Source organism: Myotis daubentonii, chromosome 11 (genome assembly GCF_963259705.1).
Source record: "Myotis daubentonii chromosome 11, mMyoDau2.1, whole genome shotgun sequence".
Classification (NCBI taxonomy): domain Eukaryota; kingdom Metazoa; phylum Chordata; class Mammalia; order Chiroptera; family Vespertilionidae; genus Myotis; species Myotis daubentonii.
Genome location: NC_081850.1, coordinates 55958327 through 55980657, shown reverse-complemented (window position 1 = coordinate 55980657; position 22331 = coordinate 55958327). Strand labels below are relative to the sequence as shown.

The 22331-nt window shown below is 49.8% G+C and overlaps 1 protein-coding gene across 3 annotated transcripts in view; it reads left to right on the top strand.

Annotated features, from left to right (window-relative positions):
* ANKS6 (ankyrin repeat and sterile alpha motif domain containing 6) overlaps positions 1-22331 on the top strand; it is a 45167-nt gene that overhangs the window by 6194 nt on the left and 16642 nt on the right. For all 3 annotated transcript variants that reach the window (XR_009447678.1, XR_009447679.1, XM_059657468.1), the window contains exons 2-11: positions 2603-3105; positions 6475-6519; positions 7211-7415; positions 8100-8206; positions 10430-10578; positions 12065-12263; positions 13025-13074; positions 16096-16299; positions 17408-17561; positions 19485-19654. Coding sequence is in view for 1 of the 3 variants with exons in the window: in XM_059657468.1 (XP_059513451.1) it covers positions 2603-3105; positions 6475-6519; positions 7211-7415; positions 8100-8206; positions 10430-10578; positions 12065-12263; positions 13025-13074; positions 16096-16299; positions 17408-17561; positions 19485-19654 (1786 nt within the window). In the remaining 2 variants the exon portion in view is untranslated. The remainder of the gene's footprint in view (positions 1-2602; positions 3106-6474; positions 6520-7210; positions 7416-8099; positions 8207-10429; positions 10579-12064; positions 12264-13024; positions 13075-16095; positions 16300-17407; positions 17562-19484; positions 19655-22331) is intronic.

Sequence of the window (22331 nt, the reverse complement as noted above, 5' to 3'; positions counted from 1 at the left end):
GGAAAGCTGGACTCTCCGCCCAGTGCTCTGAGTGATGGGAATATGTGCCAGGTCTTTAAACACAGGTGTTAATTGCAGAAATTAATTGGTAACATAGCAGCTGTTCAGAAAGCCCCATCTTCCCTCTCTTCAGTAATTACCTATTAAAAATTTAGCCTCCACAAAATTATCTCAGCCTTTGTTGAATCTTTTTATGTTTTCACCCTGATTGAACGACCTCTCGGGCTACCCCATGACTTCAGAAAACATTCCAAATGTCAGCATTCTGCTGAAATTCAGCCCTCTTCTTCCTTGGTGAAAATATGTTAAACCAGAAGAGCGGGGTTTGGGGTTTTAGGTCTGAGTTCAAGTTTTGACTCTGTCACTTTCAAAGTTCTGGATTACTGCTTTCCATTCTAATCTTGATTTCCTCATCTGTGAAATGGGCGGTTTCTTAAGATAAAATAATATAAAAATGTGACAGTACCTCATAATCTGCTGTTAGGAATTATACTAGATTTTTTTCTGACGCTTGATAACTAAGTAGTGTAACCTTTTGAATTCTCGACTCCAGTGGAGGCTATACCAGTCCATTGCCTGTCTCTGGACCATCCTCTGCTGCAGGGGTCCTCAAACTACGGCCTGCGGGCCACATGCAAACACAAATATTGTATTTGTTCCCGTTTTGTTTTTTTACTTCAAAATAAGATATGTGCAGTGTGCATAGGAATTTGTTCATAGGTTTTTTTTTAAACTATAGTCCGGCCCTCCAACAGTCTGAGGGACAGTGAACTGGCCCCCCGTTTAAAAAGTTTGAGGACCCCTGCTCTACAATGTTATGCCAGCCATTCAGTCATTCATTCACTTAATTGACAAAATTTATTGAGCTCCACTATGGGTCAGCCACCCAGTCCTCCTGTCTTTGGAGAGTCTCATAATTGGTGAGTACAGATGAGCATGGCCAGAGGGTACAGTGTGAGAGTTGGGAGGCGATGAGGTTGACCGTCGGTGGGTCTTCCGGCAGGGGGAAGTGGCCGTCAGATTTAGGGTTGGGAGCGTCATTTTCGGGCTGGGGACTATGATGGAGGATGAGCAGGAAGCAGGGAGACAGGCTGAGGTTGCAGCTTTCTGCCTTTGAGTGTATTCCAGCTGGACTGGCCCTCTCCCTGCTCTTGGAGAAGAGGACAGCCCCGGTCCCCCTGCAGCTGGAGGAGCCAGTTCACCAAGCTCGCCCTCCGTGGGCAGCGCTCTGTAGGCTGAGGTGACCTGGTGCTGTTAAGGTTCATGTCCCAGAAGGTATTTGTAAGTTCAAAGCAGAGTTCAGCCTTGGCTCTGCCTCCACAGGGAGGAGGGAGGCCCTGGGTTGAGCTGAGCTACAAGACCCGCTTCCGGAAAGGAGGCGTGCACAACAGGAGATTTAAAAAGCTGCCTTGCAGATGCAGACGGTGCGCAGGTATTACGGTCTTGTAAAACCTGGCAGAGCTGGCCCCTCTCTTCTTGTCATTCTTTCCTTGTTAGTCCAGGCCTCTTCCAGCTCTGACATACAGCTCTGAGCCCAGACAGAGTGTGCCATCCAAAAGTGCTGTGAAACAGGACTTTTCCGCCCTCTCGAGGCAAAAGAAGAGAGAGATTTTTGCTAGGAAGAGGCATCTGTTTTCCCTTCCTGGTGTTAGAGAGTTGGTGGGTGCTTATTTGTCTCCCCAGTGTCTCAGGAGGGCCTTTCCTCAAGCTTCACTTGGTGGTGGTGGTGGGGAGGGGGGTGCAGGGGGCGGGGGGGGGGGGGGGAGGGGGGGGGCAGGGTTAGTGTCTGGCCCAAGGCCCAAATCTAAGCATCAGGCAGTGTACTAGTACATTCCTGCCAGCAGGTGGCAGCAGGCCTCTGGCAGGATGTTCAAGCCTATTTCTGACCACAGCCTTGCCACACCTCTTGGCATGGGGTGGTCCTGTGTGCCTCCTCTAGAAGGACCTCCTCTCTGTGTGCATTTGGAGAGGGAAAGGGTAGACATGAGTCAGACATGGGCCTGCCCATGGGGAGATCAGCATTGGCGGATGACCAGGCTACAAAACAGAATAAAATGACCTTTCTGAGATGTGGGAGGCAGCGTGGTGTAGGGGAAAGAGGGAGGGCAGCAGGATTCAGACAGACCTGGGTTCTGACCCTGACGCAGCTCCTTGCTGGCTGGGTAACCTTGGCATGTTGCATAATGTGAAATGATTACGATGATAATAGCTAACATTTGCATGGTGCTTCCTTTGGCCAAGCACTGTTTTAGATGTTTTAATAATTATACATTTATTATATATTTAGGTATATTAACTCAATCCCTAACATTTCCTTGAAATCTGTACAGCTACATCCCATTTTACAGATGAGGAAATGAAGACACGAAGAAGTTAAAGTTCTTTTTCGAGGTCATGCAGCTAGTGGATTCAAACCTAGCAAGGCAATGGCTCACCTTTGTGGTGGTGCATATGCAGGGCTGGCCCCAGAAGTGCCCAGCACCAGAAGAAGGCCTTTTATTATAAGCAACTCTTAGGGCTTCATGACAAATGAGCATTTAAATAAGTGTTTCCTTATCAGTGCTCCATGTTTAGTGTCACTGATTCTCCATCTTCCTGGCAGATTTGGGCACGTGAGCGTGGCACACCTGCTTTTGGATCATGGGGCTGATGTCAATGCCCAGAACCGGCTGGGGGCCCGTGTGCTCACTGTGGCCTCTCGGGGTGGCCACCTGGGCGTGGTGAAGCTGCTCCTGGAAGCTGGTGCCTTCGTGGACCCTTACAACCCCTCAGGAGAGCAGCCGGCGGCAGCGGACAGCAGGAATGAGCTGCTGGACATCACAGCCCTGATGGCTGCCATCCAACACGGACATGAGGCCGTGGTGCGTCTGCTGCTGGAGTGGGGGGCGGACCCCAACCACGCGGCACGGACTGTGGGCTGGAGTCCGCTGATGCTGGCCGCGCTCATTGGAAGGCTGGGTGTGGCCCAGCAGCTGGTGGAGAAGGGGGCCAACCCCGACCACCTCAGTGTGCTGGAGAAGACTGCCTTCGAGGTCGCGCTGGACCGCAAGCACAGGGACCTTGCAGATTACCTGGACCCACTGACCACCGTCAGGCCCAAGACAGGTCAGGCTGCTTCTCTTCACTCTCTCCCCCACTGTGGCTTCACAGAGGACCCTAAATTGTGTTTGTTTGTTTTTTAAAATATATTTTTATTGATTTCAGAGAGGAAGGGAGAGGAAGAGAAAGATAGAAACATCAGTGATGAGAGAGAATCATTGATCAGCTGCCTCCTGCCCACCCCACACTGGAGATGGAGCTCACAACCCAGGCGTGTGCCCTGACTGGGAATGGAACCGTGACCTCCTGGCACATAGGTTGACACTCATCCACTGAGCCATGCCGGCAGGGCTTCAGCCCACTTTTGAGGTTTTTCAGCACCTAGTAATGGGTCCTGTTTCTTTTTTTCTTTTTTGCCATCTTTCTGGCATTTAAAGAGCTGTTTGAACAATCCTTAGCAAATCTGCCATAGGACACAGGGCGTTTCAAAACTTCCAGTTCATCACGTGCAGTAGGACCGTGACATGCCATATCACACACAGCCTCAGTACCCTCGTTCTGTGATGGGTCTGACTTCAGTGACAGGCGGCCCAGGCTGTAATGACAGGTTGCAGTGTATAAGCGTCTAGGACTGAAAGGTGAAAATCTGAAGGAAAAGCCAGCTGAGGGACCTTGGATGGGTTGCCGGAATTCACCTAGCTTCTGTTCTGTCGTCCACAAATGGGGGACAGGAGTAGCACCATGTCATAGGACTGCTGTGAGGACTAAGTGAGGTCACCTGGCCAAGTGTGGGTACTTGAGGGGTATTGGGAGCTGCCATCCCCCTGTTATTGTTACTGTTGTCATATTTGACAGGATCGGGTCATGGCTATGGGTACAGACTTCCTCGTTGAGCAGACCCAGGTTTGAAGCTAGTTCTTCACTTTGTGGTGTGGCTGGATGGACTTAGGCATGTTCATTGTCCCTTCAGGACTTCAGTGTCCTCTTTCCCCAAAGAATCATAATACATGTGCTTACCTCGTACGGTTCTGTGAGCAATAGTAAGGGAGGTGCCTGTAAAATGTGTATCTAGCACCTGGCACATAGTTAGCACTCACTAAGTAGATGATTATAATAGGTTTTAATTGACCATCGTTCATTTAGTTAGTATGAGTGCCTACACTGTACCAGGCACTGCTCTCAGTACGTGGGATACGTCAATGAGCAAATCAGTCCCTGCCACTGAGAACCTTGGCAATAAACAGGAACTAGAATAGAATAGTAATTAAATAAAATAAGCTGCACAGCACGGTAGGTGGTGTCGGGGGGGCAAGGTAGAGGGTTTGGAGTGGTCCAGTGGGGGTGATGCACAAAGAGGTCCTGGCCTCCTTGAGGAGGTGAGACTTAAACTGACTCAGGAGCTGAGGGAACATGCCATGCGGGCTGTCAGGAGAGTCTTCAGGTAGGACAGCAACAAGGACCAAGGCTGCGTTATGAATAATGGTAGGCTATTAAAGAAATAATCATAATAGCCACTAGCTCTTTTTGTGGGATGCCAGAAATTCACTCCACCAGGGACTTAGGGACCCCTAGGTCTCTCTTCTCAAATTAGCAGTAGCAGGCTGTCTTGGAGGCTCTAACTGTCATTGTGACACCCCGCCTACCCTCACTGTGGTGGTTTCTTGGGCTAAGGCAGGGTCTCCAGAGCTGCTTTAATACTGATGCAAAAAACTGGGTCCAGGAGTGAGGAAGGGACCAGCCCAGGGCCACTTGACATCAGGGGCACAGCTGCCCCAACCTCCTGGGGTCAGGCTAGGCCAGTGACGGCGAACCTTTTGAGCTCGGCATGTCAGCATTTCGAAAAACCCTAACTTAACTCTGGTGTCGTGTCACATATAGAAATTTTTTGATATTTGCAGCCATAGTAAAACAAAGACTTATATTTTTGATATTTATTTTATATATTTAAATGCCATTTAACAAAGAAAAATCAACCAAAAAAATGAGCTCGCATGTCACCACTGACACGTGTGTCATAGGTTCGCCATCACTGGGCTAGACTGTCAGTGATTCATCTGTAGCAGACGGTTTCTTAGCAACCAACATTAAGGCCAGGTGACACACTCTTTTCTGTCAAAGGGTCTTGGCATGAGAGGGCACCAGCCCACAGCAAATTAGACTCTGAAACACTTAAAGGAACACATCGTATTTATTAAAACTAAAATGCAGATTCGTTTCATAATAGTATTTTACAGGCAAAATCAGACACTTGGTTCCATGTCTATACTTCCTTTCACAACCCCGCAGCTAGTAGTCGTCCTTGCTGGGGTGGACGCTGGTCACTAGTAAAGATCACAAAAATTGCACTTTGAGTAGGCCCTGACCGTTTCTGAAGCATTCCCCTCTGTTCTATTGGTCCCTGCAGCCACCATGTGGCCCACACATGAACATGTAATCCCCATGTTAGCGACGAGGAGACAGATGGTTCTAGAAATGCACTCATTCTGATATGCTGACTCTGGACTCAGTGCTCCCTGGGTCGTGCTGCAGCTTCCTCCCAGCTGCCCTGGGGGCTGATCGGGACCAGAGGTTCAGCCCAGAGCCTCAGGTTTCCTCCAGCAGCAGCTCCATAGCTGGAGCTGGTCAAAGGCTGCAGGAAGTCCTTCCTTTAGCGCCCGTGAGAGCACTGGCCGTGACGATGTCTGCTTTCCGACAGGAGCAGGATCCCCACTAGTCAAGCTTGGAGGAAGGAGACGGATGAGCAGATGAAGGAGGGGCTGGCACTGGATGGGTCCAGCAAGGCCCAGCTTTGGGGGTCAGAAGTGGGAGGAGTGGGGGTTCTACACTAGCCAAGCATGAACACGTCAGGTGGGAAATCGCCCGAAGGGAGCTGTGTCTACAGGTCAGGGGCAGGGGTGGTACAGAATCATATGTAGATTGCTGCTTATGTGGGAAGGAAAGCAAAAATTAACATTGGCTCCTCTGGAGGCCATATCCATGACCTTCTCCTGGGCTTAGCTGCTTACATCTCAGGGTCCTCAGCTCTGGACTTACCTCATGGTTGTCCATTTTGTTTTTAGGAGAAAAGAATCATTTTTGCTTTTAAAAATTTTCATAGGAATTCAGATTCTTCTAAGACTGTGCTTTTCTGTCATACCTAAGACAGGACATCCCAGAGTTTGGAATGCCTAAAACTTTGTGAGTGTGGGATCAGGAAATGGTCCGCTGCTCACTCACGCCATTTTGGCCAAACGGCCTCCCAAGTCCTGTCTCCGAAGCGTTTCCCGACACTCTGATAATAACCCTTCCCGGAGGGCTGCTGGATTCGCCTGCTACTGAGGTCTCCCATTCCACTGCTTTTGAAAAGTAGATCATTTTAAAAGTTAGGCTGTGCTGTTACACGCTTGTGCTTTCTGTTATATTAAACCTTAACTTTAAAAATCCTTGTTTACCTAGATGAGGAGAAAAGGCGACCTGATATTTTCCATGCATTGAAAATGGGTAAGTGCTTTAGAAAATCTTTTGGGATATTTAAGTATGCAGCGCCACATTCTCCCGACCTAATATCTAGTCCTCTTCAAGGTCGCCCGGAGCATTTGAGAAAGAAGCAGGCGTTTTGTTGTTTCTTGACTCTAGTTTCACCCTGGAGGCTGGCTGTTATGGTGCTTCACCAGCAGGTTCTAGCCTGCCCTCCCAGGCTCCTCCACCTCTCCAGACAAACTCTGTGGTTAGGTCCTGGCTTTTGCCTACCTCTGAAATGGTAGGCTGCCCACCTACCTGCTTCAGTATTTTCGTGATGTAGAACTATTTAGCCTAAAATTTCCTCTTCTGATATCGACCCCACCTCCTGGAAGCCCTCCCTGATCCTCAACGACATGAACTCTCCTGCATGGTCATTGCCCTTTCTCTGTTTCCTTCATCTGTCCTCTTAAGATAGCAACATTTCTCTCTTTTAGGAAAGCTATTTGTATGGTTGTCTCTGTCCTTTATAGACTGAAGGATTTGAGGGGGGCGGGGGGTGGCGGCTACCTCCGACTCATCTTTGGAGGCGGGAGAGAAGGGCCCTTTGCCCAAGTCCTATGGTGCCCAGCAGCCCGCCGGAGAAGCAGGCTCAGCAAGTGTTTGTTAAGTGAACCCACTGGATACATAAGCCTGCGGTGCCAGGCCCATGGATGATTGCTTCTGTTTGTAGGAAACTTCCAGTTGGTCAAAGAGATTGCTGACGAAGACCCCAACCACGTGAACCTGGTCAATGGGGACGGGGCAACCCCCCTGATGCTGGCAGCCGTCATGGGGCAGCTGCCTCTGGTGCAGCTGCTGGTGGAGCGGCATGCCGAAGTTGACAAGCAGGACAGCGTGCATGGCTGGACGGCCCTCATGCAGGCCACCTACCACGGGTCAGTGCCAGCCCCACTTTCTCAGCGGCAAGGCTGCCAGGATGCTCAGGCTGGGATAGGGTTCCTGATGGGGCTTTCTGGCCCTGAGACCTACAGATAAACCCCACGGCTGTGACGTTGTTGGGCATGCAAAAAAGACTGAAGAAGTGCAGGCTCATTCTTTCCTGCGTTCCCGCCCTCCTGTGTCCAGATTTCCCATGACTTCGTCACAGAACTTCACCAGTGGCCATGCACACCAGGCAGCAGAAACTTTTTAGGAAAAGTTTTTGCAGGTTGATTTCAATTGAATAGGGTGATTGGTTTGTTTGGGGTTTGTTTTCTTATTTGATGAGTTTCTACTTCCACCTCAAAGGCCTCTGGGGGGTGGCTTCCATGTGTGGGGGTCCTGATCTGGGTGGGGGGAGTGGGGCCTTGTGTAGTCTTGGTGGCCGAGTGGTTTTGGGGCAGAACCCTCGGTGTTCATTTTGTCAATGGAAGGAGCACTTGGGCTTTGATTTCCTTCACGTTCGTGTCTGACCTGCCCACGGGGTAGGGGCCGAGGCAGGTGAGACTATTTGCAGCTCCCCACGCTCTTGCACACTCCGAGACGGGGCGCTGTAGTTACTATCACGTCTTGTTGCTCAGAAGCAAAGCCATGCTTTTGTTTCCCATGGGTCTACCTCTGGCTTTTTCTTTCCTCCCCAGGAATAAGGAAATTGTCAAATATCTGCTAAACCAAGGAGCTGATGTCACTCTTCGAGCAAAAAACGGGTACACGGCCTTTGACCTCGTGATGCTGCTGAGTGATCCTGGTGGGTTGTTTCAGGGAAAGGGACCTGCATTGCCTTTTTCAGGCTGGCACTCCAGATAATCACCTGTGTTTTAAGCACTTGCTTATTCAAAGGGGAAGCCACTCTCTAGCCCCAAGAGCTCACCACATGGCTTTCGGCAAGTCACCCCCTTCCCAGCAAGGGCTGGGCTGGGACCAGACAGTCCCTGAAGCCTCTCCTAGCACCAGCCTCTGGGAGTCTGGAGGAGGGAAGGCCAGCAAGGCGTGTGTCTGCCTTGGCAGTCCACACGAATCCTAGAATGGTATCTGTGCTTCATAGCCAGGAATTCTGAGCGACTCAGGAGGAAACAAAAAGGCCCTCTGACAGCAGAGTTAGAGGTGGAGCAGTGTCCCCTCAGTTAAATTGTGTAGGTGGAGGCTGCCCGGTCAAGGGTGCCATACTGGAGGCACCTCTATTACCAGCCCATCTCTCTTGGTCTCCAGCTGGCACTGTACCCCCCCTTGGCCCCTCCCCGAGTGTGACAGGCCCTCCTCTGTGACCTGCAACCTCTAATGAGCCAGCTCTAGAGGCAGGGTCTCTCTGTTTATAATCCCGGAGTTTTGAGCCCAGAGAGGGAGAGGCTGAGAGGCTCTCCCAACCCCCAGGCTTTGAGCCCTGAGCCAGATCCCAACCTGCTGGCCGTGGGGAAAGGACTTTTATCTCCGCAGTCCCAAGTGGGGTTACTCCCGCTGCCGGTCCTCGCTACCGGGCGGCAGGCCAGAGTGTCCTTTCTCAGCAGCATTGCCACTCTCCCCGCTCCTCCCCACACATCACACACCTGCTTGATTCCATTTCATCCTCCTGGGGCGGGAGGGAAGCAGAGCTTCACACCGTCTTACGGAGGGAGGTGACCGAGACCAGGGGAAATGACTTGACCCAGCGGGAGAGATGGGCCCTCTGCCCAAGTCCAGTGAGCTCACTCCTGTTGTTCAGAGTGAGTCTCTCTGCGACCCTAGGCTGGATGGCACAGGCTTTTCTGACAGACTTCATCTCTCACTGTGTCTCTTCTCTGTCGCTCCCTGCCCATTTCCCCTCTCTCTTTCCCTATGAAATAATCTATTTCTAGTGGGGTTTTTTCCCTAGTGGGTTTTTTAATGAAGTTTTCTGCCTGAAATTTTCCAAGAAACACATCTTATTATTGAACTAGAGGTCCAGTGCACAAATTTGTGCACAGGTGGGGTCCCTCGGCCTGGCTGGCAATTGGGGCTGATGGGAGGGAGGGCGGCCAAGGGGAGGGACCACGGAAGGTCAGCCGGCTGTGGGGAAGGGCTGTAGGAGGTTGGCTGGCTGGGGGGAGGGACTGCGGGTGGTTGGCCAGTGGGCCCCCAAATCCGGGCCGATGCAGGGGCCAGTCAGCCAGGGGGCAGGGACTGTGGGAGGTTAGCTGGCTGGCCAGGGGGAGGGACTGTGGGAGGTTGGCTAGCCAGCTGGCTCCCCCAATTGGGGCTGATGAGGGGGGTGTCAGCCGACCACAGGAGGTTGGCTGTGGGAGAGCACTGACCATCAGGGGGCGGCTCCTGCATTGAGTGTCTGCCCTTTGGTGGTCAGTGCACGTCATAGCAACCAGCCGACCGGTCATTCAGTTGTTCGGGCGCTTAGGCTTTTATATAGATAGATACTTGGAGAGAAGAAAATAAACAGGCATCAAGAGAAAAGCACTGTTAATAGTTTTCAGTAATTTCTTCTTGTTTCTTGCTTTTTCTATAACCTAGTTGAATTAATAATAACTAATAATACTTGACTTTTCTTATGTGCTTACTGTATGACAGGAATTCCCTTGAATCCTCCAGACACCTTTATGTAGGGGCACTACAGTTGCCTCTTTTACACAGGCACAGAGAGGGTCCTTAATTTACCTGAAGAGAGGTACCTCTGTTACCAGCCCCCCTCTCTTGGTCTCCAGAGAGGCCTGGGGCAGACTTTGAGCCTCTGCCATCTGGCTGCAGAGCCCGTACGTTTTAAACAATATACTCTGCCTTCCTGCGGGAAGAGAGCTTCTGTTTTTTCTTTCTGGTTAAGTGGGTTCAGTGCTGCTGGACTTTTTGCCTTTTTTTTTTTTTTTTTTTTTGGCACCTTGATCATAGAGTAACAAAGACTCTGGAGCTGCAGGGCTGAATTCTAAGGCTGACAGGGGTCGTCTTAGGCCCAGTCCCCATAGCCCAACAGACATATTTGCAGGTAAAACGCTGCCTTTTGTGCCCATAGACACGGAACTTGTTCGACTGCTGGCATCTGTCTGCATGCAGGTGAATAAAGACAAAGGCCGGCCCAGCCACCCACCACCCCTGCCCTACTCGAAGGTCCGACAGCCCTGGAGCGTCCCAGTGCTGCCCGATGACAAAGGCGGGCTTAAGGTTTGCCTTTTCTTGTCTTAAAAGGCTTCTGAGAGTCAGATGGATGAGGATGCCTGCCGCTTCCTGTTAACCTAGGGCTAGCTTAGGCTTAGGGGTGGGGTGGGGTGGGCTTGCGGGGGTGGGAAGTAAGATGGGGATGACAGTAGGGAATGATGGGGACTGGGGGAAACTGGGGTGATCATAACCACTTAGTGACATCAGTGGCTGCTTTGCAAGAATATGGGTCCTTGTTACCAGATCTTCCCCCGCTTTTTTTCCCCCAGAGGAAACTAGAAATCCAGATTTTGATGTGAAAACTCAATTTATAAATGTAGGGAACTTTTTAAACTTCTGCGTGATGTAGTCCTGAGCTAGTCAAAGGGAACGCCTCTGCTCCCACCCAGGCCATCTGCTTTCGTGTGTAGAACATTCTGGTTGTGCCATTCTGGGGTCTCCCTGTGGCCCACAGGCCCCCAGCAGCTTCCTCCTAGAAACACCAAAACCACTCTCTAGTTGCTTATTTCTAACTGCAAGCCTGGTATTTTTCTTTGAGTTTCTTATCTTCCCCATCTGCTCTACTTATTTGAAATAAAACTTATTCTCTCCCAGCGCCCCCCCCCCCCATTTTTCTGAGCTTCTAGTGCCTCCTCAGACCTGCAGACTTGGCATTCCTTTCCTGTGGTGGCTCAAGGCCTGGGATTCTTCCTCACAGTGCTGCTGGCATGGATCCCTCTGACCTTACTGCCATCTCCGTAGGCCAGGCCCTCACAGCCTTCCTTTGGGCCGTGCCAGTTACCTTCGACTGCAACCGCCCTCTTTCTAGGTGGGGAGGCATCAGCTACAGTGACACATGGCCAGGCCTTGGTATGGACACCCTAACACCTCTCACATTGTCACTGGGATGGGGGGAAGAGCTTATGCAGTGATAGATATTAAGGTGTTTGGTGTTGCCTCTGTGTCCACCTCTCTGTTCTTGACTCGCTGTAGGACTGAGCAAGGAGCACCCCTGCCTGGGTCTCCATGTCTCAATCTGTGCAGTGAGGAGATTGATTAGACGAAGGGTGGCAATTAGGGTTCACTGCCACCGCCAGCCTATTGGAAATGGCTCCTAAGGGCAGGGTCAGGAAGCATTTAGAGCAGTGGTTCTCAACCTTCTGGCCCTTTAAATACAGCTCCTCATGTTGTGACCCAACCATAAAATTATTTTCGTTGCCACTTCATAACTGTAATGTTGCTACTGTTATGAATCGTAATGTAAATATCTGATATGCAGGATGGTCTTAGGCGACTCCTGTGAAAGGGTCGTTCGACCGCCAAAGGGGTCGCGACCCGCAGGTTGAGAACCGCTGATTTAGAGTCAGGGTTTCTTGGCAAAGGGTGCTGTCTGTGGTCCATTGGTAATGCCTGCCGTGGGCCCGGGCGAGGGGAGGGGAAGCAAGTGTGCAGTAGTCCCTGTCCCTGGCCTGGGTGTTCCTTTGCATGACCTCTGCTCTGCATCCCTTGGCAGTCCTGGTGGAGCCGAATGTCCAATCGATTTCGGAAGCTCAAATTGATGCAGACCCTGCCCCGTGGGCTGTCCAGCAACCAGCCGTTGCCCTTCTGTGATGAGCCAGAGCCAGCACTGGACTCCACAATGCGGGCACCCCCCCAGGACAAGACAAGCTGCTCTGGGCTCCCCAGTGTGGCCCCCACAATGAAAGACAATGGTAAGAAAAAGCTGCAGGTGTGGGAGAATTTCCAGAATGGTTAGACCCAAATCCTCTGCCCTGTGTCCTACCTTCTAGGCTGATATCCAAGGGGAGATGATGTTGGAATGTGATGGTGCAGCAGAGTGGCTGCTCTGGCAAAGAAGAGACTTAGGCAGGGACACAGATGCTGTCAGCATGGTAGAATCAGGGGAGCTAGTGGCAAGAGCCCTGGGTTCCTGTCCCACACACCCTGCTGAAGGACCTGAGGTCACTGAGAGGTGGCTTTCCCACCTATCAAACGTGATGTGTCTCTGGCACTGACAGTGTTTTGAAATAGAACGCATTACCGGGGGGCGGAGGGGTAATGAGCTCCCCCACACTGGAGGTATTCAGCAGGTTGGATGACTTTGCGAGGGTGCCAAAGAAGATGCCCACACTGATGGGGAAACTGTTCAGATCAGACCTCTTGTAACAAACGCCCCACATCTAGGCTAGCTCCTTTGGCACCACTGTCTGAGACAGACTATTGAGCTGGGGGCGCCACTGTCTGACCCAGCACGGTAGTGGTTTATAAGCTAAAAACATGCTCTGAGATACATTTTTAATGCTTTCCTTTTATTCAGATATTGAATACCAATTATTATTAAATATTTAATCTCCCAGGAGAGTTGGTTGACCAGGATGAAGGCCAAGCTGGTCACTCACTCATCCTCATGCCACAAACTCTGGGGGTGGGGGGGTGGGGTGGTCATTTCAGGAAACTTCCATTTGTCTCTCAGGTCCTGGGAGCACGAGGGGAGAAAAGGAAGATGTGTTATTGACAACCATGGTGAGTGCGGGGCTTTTCTAAAAGCATTTCGGGTCTCTCCCGGTCATTAGTTGATTGATTTACAAGGAGGGATGTGGGCGTTTGTCATTCTTGTGGTGGTCACAGCTGGGATTGCCATCACGATGTGTTACAATGGGTACAGCTCTGGCACCGAAGAGTCGGAACAGATGCCAGCCCGAAACCGTGGGCAAGGCTGTGCTGGCGCTTAGAGGGCAGATGGAAGTCCTGAGGACGGGGCACTGAAGGGTAGGAGTAGATGGGTGACATTGGACACTTGGTATGGAGAGCCCAGGAGAGAGGACTCAGAGGATGTTCTAGCCTGAGCGAGGCCTCAGTTTCCTCATCTAGGGATGTATCAAGGTTAAGTTCAGCTGTAAGTAATAGAAAGTCCTCAAGTAACAGTGGCATAAATAAGATAGCAGCTTATTTCTCTCATGTAAGTGAAGTTCAGGACTGGTACGTTGTTCCATGGGGTTAGGGACCTTGGTTCCTCTACCCGTTGGTCTCCTAGGGATGGCTTCTTGGTCAAGGTGGCTCTGGGCATTCCAGCCAGCAGGAAAGAAGAGATGGCCATGGGCACATATCAGGTGTCTTTGGAGAGTTTTTCTGGAAACTCACATATCACTTCTTTTTATCTCAGATTGGCCAGGATTTAGTCACACAGCCACATCACACTGCATAGGAGATTGGGAAATGAAGTCTTTGTTCCAGGTGCTTGTGTGCCCAACTAAATATCAGGGGCATCTACTAAGGAGGATGTGGAAGGTGGATACTGGGGAACAGCGAGCTAGCAGTCGCTGACTTAGGGATGCTATCTCTCATGGTTGTGGTTTTAAAATAAGATCATCCACAGGAAGATCTTAGCATAGTGCCTAGCTCACAATGAGCTCATTATCTGCTGTGTGACCTTAGACGTGCTACTGCACCTCTCTGGGCTTCATGTTCCTCCACGCTTGGGACTGAAGTCCATATAATTGAGACCCTGATCTGGAGGCTGGCCAGAAGAGGGCAGTGTTGGAGAGGAGACGGGAGCAGAGGAGCTGCCTTAGAAGTCCTAAGCTGCCTCAGGACCTGCCCAGCAGTGATGAGTCTTGACCTGAATCTGCCTGCTCCTGTCCACCATGCAATAAGTATAAATTGGTGTCTCTGCACACTGACAGTGGGAGCTTGTACTATCTGAGATTTGATAATATTAAAGAGCAATACTAACTTTCAGTATGATGACAGAAAGGCTGTTACTGACATTTGGGAATATGCTGTGAAATATAAAGAAGAAAAATAAAATCACCCATGATTACATATACAATCATAATTGGCATTTTGTGGTATATATTACTTAGCATTTTTTCTACATTTTTAGCACCTATGAATATGATGTCATGCAATATATATATATATATATATATATATATATATGCTAATATATCTGCTAATATATATATTAGCAGATACTTAACACAGCCCTTGTACCAGCTGCTGTTTATATCACTTTACATACATGCACTCATTTAACCTCTCTGACAACCGTGCAGAGAAGGCACTGTTATCATCATCCCCATATTGTCCTGAGCTTGATTTGTTAACAGCTTTTCATTTTTTCTCTGTCACTGAACACGCTCTGTCCCCATTGCATCCAACCGCTGCATAGCACAGCATTCCATCATGAGAATGTGCCTGAGTGACAATGAAGTCTGACCTTTGGACTCTGGGGTTTCTAGTTTTTTTGTTGTTGTTTTAAAGTTCTGGTGAATATCCCGTGTCTCAGTTTCCCCCACTAGCCTGATGATTTCCTCGGGATAAATATCTAGAAATGGAATTCTGGGATCAAAGGGTGTGACTATCATTGTTTTCCAGAAATTGTGCAACAATTTAGACTCTCAGCTGAAGGAGTGAAAATGTCCCGCTGTGGTGGGTTTGTAGCTGAGAGTGTCCTAGGTCATCTTCCAGTGCAACCCCCTATTTGCTGGATGGAATGGCTGCAGTCCAGAGGGAACAGCACTTGTACACAGATTCTGAAAAGCCCAGTGCAGCCATGGTGGGAACCCAGGGGGCCCTTCTGCCTTGGACCTCTACTGTCCCACCTCCTCATGCCCTGTAGAGGGCAGCAGTATGCCCACCTGCCCCTTGGCAGATGGAAGCTGGCTGGGGAGCCCTGCTGAGTGGGCATTTGCAGCCATCCTTGCAGAGATGCCCAGCTTGGAGGCAGGTTTAGCTGTGGGATGCCCTTCCCTGCGAAGCACCATCTGGCACGAAGTTCAGTCTTTTCTTAATTAAAGTTAGTGTGGACTGTGAATGCTTTTCCTTGACAGTCCACCAGTCATTGTGGAGATTTTATGCTGACCCCAGATCACATTTTCAAAATTTTAAATTCAGTTACAGTTAAAAATGCCAGCCGTGGGAGGTGTGGCTGGAGAGTAGGATGGGTGTGGTGGGATGAGGAAGGGAGGGTTTGCTGGGCTCACGGAGAGCTAGCCCATGCCTGCCAGTCCCCTCCTCTCTCCCCTCCATCCTAAAACCCCAGCTGTGATCACACCAGTCTCCTTGCAGTTCTGCACGTGGCCTGCTTCTCCCCAGGCCTCTCCACATTCTGTTCCCTCCATCTGCAGTGTCCTTTTCCCTGTCCTCACTGGGCCAGCTTGCACTGGCCTTCGGGCTCAGCTCAGGTGCCCCTCCTCCCAGATGCCCTCTCTGCCTGCAGCAAGGAGTGCCTCCCCTGTGCTCTGCCAGCTCCCCTGCCTGCCCCACGGCACACCCAACATCACGTGGCTTCACCTCGGCCCTCTATCCTCTTCCTGTTCTAATCGCGCTGCTGGGGATGGTTCCAGAAGCCAGGAACTGGAGCAGAGCAGACGTGGGTATTGCTCAGTTGCTGGGAGGAGAGCTGAGGACACCATGCGGGTTTCTGGCTTGGGTGGAGGGGTAGATGGTGCCCTTCTGAGAAGCAGAAGAAACCTGGAGTCTTTCTCTCAGAGCTGGGAGCCCTCCAGGGCCTTTGTCTAACCCACAGCCTGTCTTTTTCAGCTTCGAAATGGAGCCCCCTTCACCAGACTCCCGAGTGACAAGCTGAAGGCAGTCATCCCCCCTTTCTTACCCCCTTCCAGCTTTGAGCTGTGGAGTTCGGACCGGTCCAGGACATGTCACAACGGGAAGGCAGACCCCATGAAGACTGTGCTGCCCCAGAGAGCCAGCAGGGGCCACTCCATGGGCAACGGGAGCACAGACATTGTAAGTCGCCCAGCTGACACACTTTGATGTGTCACTCACCGCTCACTAAAATAGTGATGTGTTGTAGGCAGAAGGTCATCAGACCCACTAATCTAAATAAAGGTTTTTAGTTTATTTTCTTAAGTCAATGACACCATTTACCTAACGAAATTCTATAAGGGACTTAATATGTAAATAGATTACAGTGTCAGAGTGAAGGGATTGAAAGCAGGAGCCCCACTTCTCTGTCCTCTCTATGGAACCCTGGGGCTCCAAGGAACACAGTTTGAAGACCTGAGCTAATTCAACCTTCCCTTCAGTAGATGAGGACACTGGGACCCAGAGAGGGAGCGTAATTTGCTGAAGATCACCCAGGTGGGGTAGGCCTGAGACCAAAAATCAGATTCTTGGCTTTTAATCAAGTTCTACACTACATTGTTGTTCAGGTCCATGACCGAGAGCAAACACTAGGAGGCAACTGTGTGCGATACTGGTGTTTTCTTGCACCCAGAAGGAGTGTGACTTCCATCCTCTGGACCACCGTGGGTTCCATCTTTGTGGCCCTCAGTGTCTCTGTAACACACTGAGGTATCCCTCTTGAGGTGGGAAGTTATCTCCATGTGTAGACTGTCTACCCTGTGGCAAACCAAAGACGAGGATTTCGGACCTGCCCTACCGCTCTGTGCTCAGTGATTGGAGAAGGTCAGGGCCTCCATCTCTGATATAAAATGGGGCGGACCCCTGTGCTTGCTGCTGCTTCCCTGGGCCATTGTAATATCAAATTTCTACAGAGAAATCAAGAACCTGCCCTGGAGATGGGCAGCGCGGGTTTACATTTGGTCCACAAAGTGGGAGGAGTTGAGTGATCCTGAAAGCAGGTTGACCTGTGGGAATTGATGTTACGGGGGCTCAGCCTGAGCTAATGGCCAGGTTGTCAGCAGCTAGAAGTGAGCTCCCATCCTCAGGGGACTCCTAGCAGGCTGAGTACTGGTCAGCAAGGATGTGCAGGGCAGATGCAGGCATTGGCTCTAGAAGGCCAGCTGAACTCCAGGCTCCTCCCCGCTGAGATTCCCCGTGTCCAGAGGAAGGAACAGTACCCCTAACCATAACACCTATCTTGTACTTGCAGACTCCTGTCAGGCCGGTTAAATTTCCATCTCTCTCCAGAAGCCCAGCCTCTCCTGCCAATTCTGGAAACTTCAACCACTCACCTCATTCCTCAGGTGGCTCCAGTGGGGTAGGGGGCATGAGTAGGCACGGCGGGGAGCTGCATAACCGCTCAGGTGGGTACCCGGGCAGGGCCCCTTGGGGAGGTGGGAAGATCCCTTGGGGCTGTGCCCACTCTGCATATAGTTCCAGAAACAACACACACCTCATCTTCTTGATGTGGCCAAGGGATTTTTTCAGTGACTTCACAATTTTGAGTTTCTTCCCTGCATTTTCTTGGGGCTAGAGTGGAGACAGAGGAAATAAAGTCTATAGTACTTTATTTTCTTGGGAAATTTTACAAGAAATTAGGAAAAATGTATGGCATTTCATGGCATTTAAAATTCTTAAAGATAAAACCTTAGAGAGCTGTCTTTTCATAGAACAGATGAGGAAACTGAAGCTCAGAGTGGCAAGAGATTTGCCCAGGGACATGCAGCGAGTCGGTGATAATTGGGACTCACACCCGAATGCCCCACAGTTACTTTGACCTTACAGCATGCTTTCTTGTCCTCTCCAAGGACATGCAGGGTTAACCAAAGCCAGCTTTGCAGGAAGGACACCCCCCGCTCTGTGCCATTACAAGGAGTGCATGTGTCTTGTAGAAAAGCTTAAAGACCAGATAAACCAAAAGGTAATAGTCATGATGATGATGAGAATAATAACAAAAGGTATAATCCCCCCCCCCCCCCCGGACATTATCGTTGACATTTTGGTATATGTCTTTGCAAAGTACTTTTATGCATATTGTATTTATGAAAGTGGAATAATTTATAGAGCGCTGAGTATGTACCAGGCATACTATCAAACCCTTGAAATGAATGATCTCCTTCAGTCCCCCAACAGCCTGCAAGGATATATTCTCCATTTTACAGATGAGGGAACTGGGGCTCAGGAAAGCTAAGTAACTCGGCCAGGGTCACACAGCTGCGAAGCGGCAGAGCCAGGACCCGAACCCAGGCAGGCTGGCTTCAGAGTGTAGAGGGCTCGGCAACCTTTTCCCTCTTCGCACACATCACCAGGTTGTGAACACCTTTTAATGTCCGTACACCTGTATCTACAGCCTCTTTTTAACAGCCAAAGAGCAGTCCATTCATATGAGGTATCACACTTTTATACAGCCAGTTCCCTCATCCTGAACACAAAGGCTGTTCTAGATTTTTGCTCTTGTAGATAATAACCACATTAAGTAATGCCTTCCTACCTCCATATTCGCATACTCAGTGATCGGCTTAACATAATAAGTTCCCTCAAATCAGGGGTCAATGAGTTTGCCTGTTTTCAAGGCCTTTGATACATTTTTGCCTTTCAGAATGACTCTTTTTATATGTGTAAAATACTTACCGCAGTGCCCGGTAAATGCCCTGTAAATGTTAATTATCAGTGTCCTCCTTCTGGCATCTTTCCGAGCCCTGCGTATTCTCACTTTCCTTTTTTTCTTTCATAGTAACTCAAGGTTGCCAGTAGATTTGGGGGAGCTGGGAGAGGGAACGTGGTCGTCAGGGTTCAAGCAGGGAAGAGGACATCCCGGGTGCTAGGAATGAGGAAGTTATTGACACAACTGTGGGAGGAGCTGCGATGTGAAGGTCTGAAAGGGAGAGACAGAGGTGGAGGGAGGAGCCCTGGTGAGGCTGGACAGGTGGAAGGCACTGCACAGGGGCTGCAGTGGGAATTCAGGGCAGGGTGGGCAGGCATCTGTGCCTGCTGGTGGCTGGCTGAGCTGGACATGGTGCGGGGAAAAGTGAGGACAAGTTGATTTTGCCAGCACTGCATCCTTCACCACCTCTTTCCTGATGCTTTCATCACACAGTGGCCACTGCATCCTGGCCACCTCTGGTTCTCATGCGGAGTCCTCTCGTGGTCAGCCCTGACCCAGAATCACATGGAGAGGGATTCTGGGAGATGTGGTTCTGGCTCCTTCAGGTCAGCACAGGGAGTCCATTGCACCATGCTGCAGTCTGCTGGGCCCGTGACAGTCATTCCCATTCATCTTTCCTCAGGTGGCAGCATAGACAGCGTCCTGTCCCAGATCGCTGCCCAGAGGAAAAAAGCAGCCGGACTATCTGAGCAGAAGCCCAGCCATCGGTCAAGTCCCATTGGGCCAGCACCTGGGTCCAGCCCTTCTGAACAACTGGGCTCCCCTGCAGGAGGTGGCAGTCCTGGTGGCAAGGTGCTTGTTCTGCTTTTGTCTCCTCCTGCTACACTCATAGCTTCTGTCCTAACATGGCCCACATGCGGGGTGATGGGACTCAAGACAGGCCCCTTCCAGCAGCTGCTCCTGGGTTTTCTGAGAAGGGCTGGACTGTGTGGGTAGTTGCTGAGATCACACCCTGTGCCCTGGGTCCCTGGCACACATGGTCATTTCCCGCCTGATCTCCAGGGCCCCAGCGGATGCCTCATCCAGCTTTATGTTGCACATGTTCATTGATTAGAGCAAAAGGGTTCAGAGTGTGGGTTCAGGAGCAGACTGCCAGGGTTCAAATCCCAGCTCCACACTTTAGCATCTAGGGTGGGGCCTGGCCCCTGGTGACCCTGTGTGTCAGCTGTGTTGACATTTTTAGCGCCACTTTATTCATTCATTGTACACATCTTTGGAGCTTCTGCTCTGTGCCTGGCACTGCTAGCAGTGAGGATCCAGCAGTGGTTTGGGGTTCTGTGACTACTGTCAGGGTGTCACTATGACACAAGCAGTCCCACCTCAGTGTGATAAGGGCTGTTGTGGAGAAGGGAGGATGCCCTCCCAGTTCCAGGGCGTCAGTGATACCTATATGGGGAGCAGAAGGAGGAGGAGCCAGATGGAAGGAGCAGGTGTGAGACTGTTTCAAGGTGAGGGGACAGCATTCGCAGCGCTCCAGAAGCCAGAGCATGCACAGGGGAGGGGCTGGAGGAAGGTTGGTGAGCAGGACAGAGCCAGGGGCTCGCCTGCCTGCTTTGACACCGTTCCTCCAACGATGCAGCCCATCACTGCATTGTTTGCATCTGTGGAGTGTGCAATGGGTGAGAGACCCCAAATGCTTCTCTGGAATGGTGCAGTGAAGCCCATTTCCTCTGCCGAGAGGACCCCAAAGCCAGGCACAACCCCATTCTTTATCATAGTTTTCAGACCTTAAGCTTAAAGTTAGATCGCCTGAGAGCCTCATCCTTGGACCTTTGTCCAGGAGTGCCTCCAGAGATTGATGTTTTAATGGATGAATGGGAAATAGTCTTTATTTCCTGCCCAGCCACTGTTTGTTACACACTGTTCGTTATTCAAAGTCCCTTTTGCAATTGGACCTACATAATTAGGCTCCTTTTACAATATAGCTCCAGAAAAAGTTTCTCTCTCCCTATGCATTAGCATATTTTCCATTATATTGAAATTTTCTTGGGTAATAGGATTTTGTAATTAAGTTCCTTTTAGAATTTGGCTCTAGGAAAAATGTCTCTACTGATACTTGAATATACTTTCTTTCCACAAATAGTATGAATTATATAATTATTGTATTACTCTTTTTGCCTTTGCTGCTAGGAAACTCAGAACTACTCATTAAAGTAAATTTGCTAGTCTGGGCTCTGATATAGTTGTTCTCTGTTGCCTAAAATTTCCTGTTTCTATTTTGATGACCTTATTAGATGTGTTGATATTATTTCCTTCCTTCAATTGGTGTTGGAAATAGACATATAAATTATAAATTATATTAACTATTGTCTCACATGAATGCATCTATCATCTACAGTCTATATACATGCATATTCTGATGAATGGAAATTGTGTCAAAAGATGCATTCGGGAAATAATAAACTGGGGAAACGATCCAGTTCAATGATCACCTGATAGTCTTAACATAATAATATGCTGCAACCTTCAGGTTTCTGGGCTCCACCCAGCATAGCCAAATGAAACTCTCAAGACAGGGTCTGGAGAATCTGTTTTTCCCCCAGAGTGTGGAAGCCATCCCAGCTCAGAGCTCTCAGAAACCACTGCCCTAAATCAAAGGACATCAGGAGTGGCTTTCTGTCAATGGCTCCAGCAGCAAAATGGAGACATAAAGGGCTTTTCAAAGACTCCCTTAGGAAGCATTAGAAATTAGTATTCAAAATATGACCCTCCTGAATCTGGTTTCTGTACTTTGCTTAAAACAAGCTCTACTGTAGTAGTGGAATATTCACAAGGCATGGCTTCTAGCTTGTTTGTGAATCAGCATGAAGTGAGCCTTAGGAGGCTCAGATTGGGGGGTTCAGAGCATTTTCCTACGCTTCCCAGACCTCTGAACGCCCAAAGGTCCACTGGGTATGTCAGCTTCCTGCTCCCACCCTAAAGGTGGGTGGTTTAAAACGAAAAGTGTTTCTTTAGCTCGTGAATCTGCAGGTGAGCAGTGTAGGCTAGACTTCACGAGGCAGATCACTTGCATGTCTGGCCATTGGCTGGGTTAACCAGGACAACTGGGCCATGTGTGTCTGCAAGCTGGGACATGTTCTCCTGAAGCCATGAGTTGAAAAACAATCAAGTTGTTCAAGCAAATCAGCATACCCACTGCAGGAGAACAGAGAGAGTTTTGTAGCAAAAGGTATGGATCCAGGGAGGAGTGGACATGGGGCCATTAATGTAATCAGTCTCCTATATTGAGGACATAGAGAGTAGTTCAGATATCTCAGAGCACCTTAAATCTTATACTTACCTGCCCCCTCCCCAATAATGCTGCCCACAGGTCCAGAGTATCATGTTTCTTTGCTGTTGGCTGGGGTAGATCTGTTTTATAGACAAATACTAATTAAGGACTTTTAGGGAAAAACAAAAAATACTTAGCTCAAAATATCTTCCCCCAAATATTTCTTTATTATGAAGGGAAAATAGTAGCTTCACAATG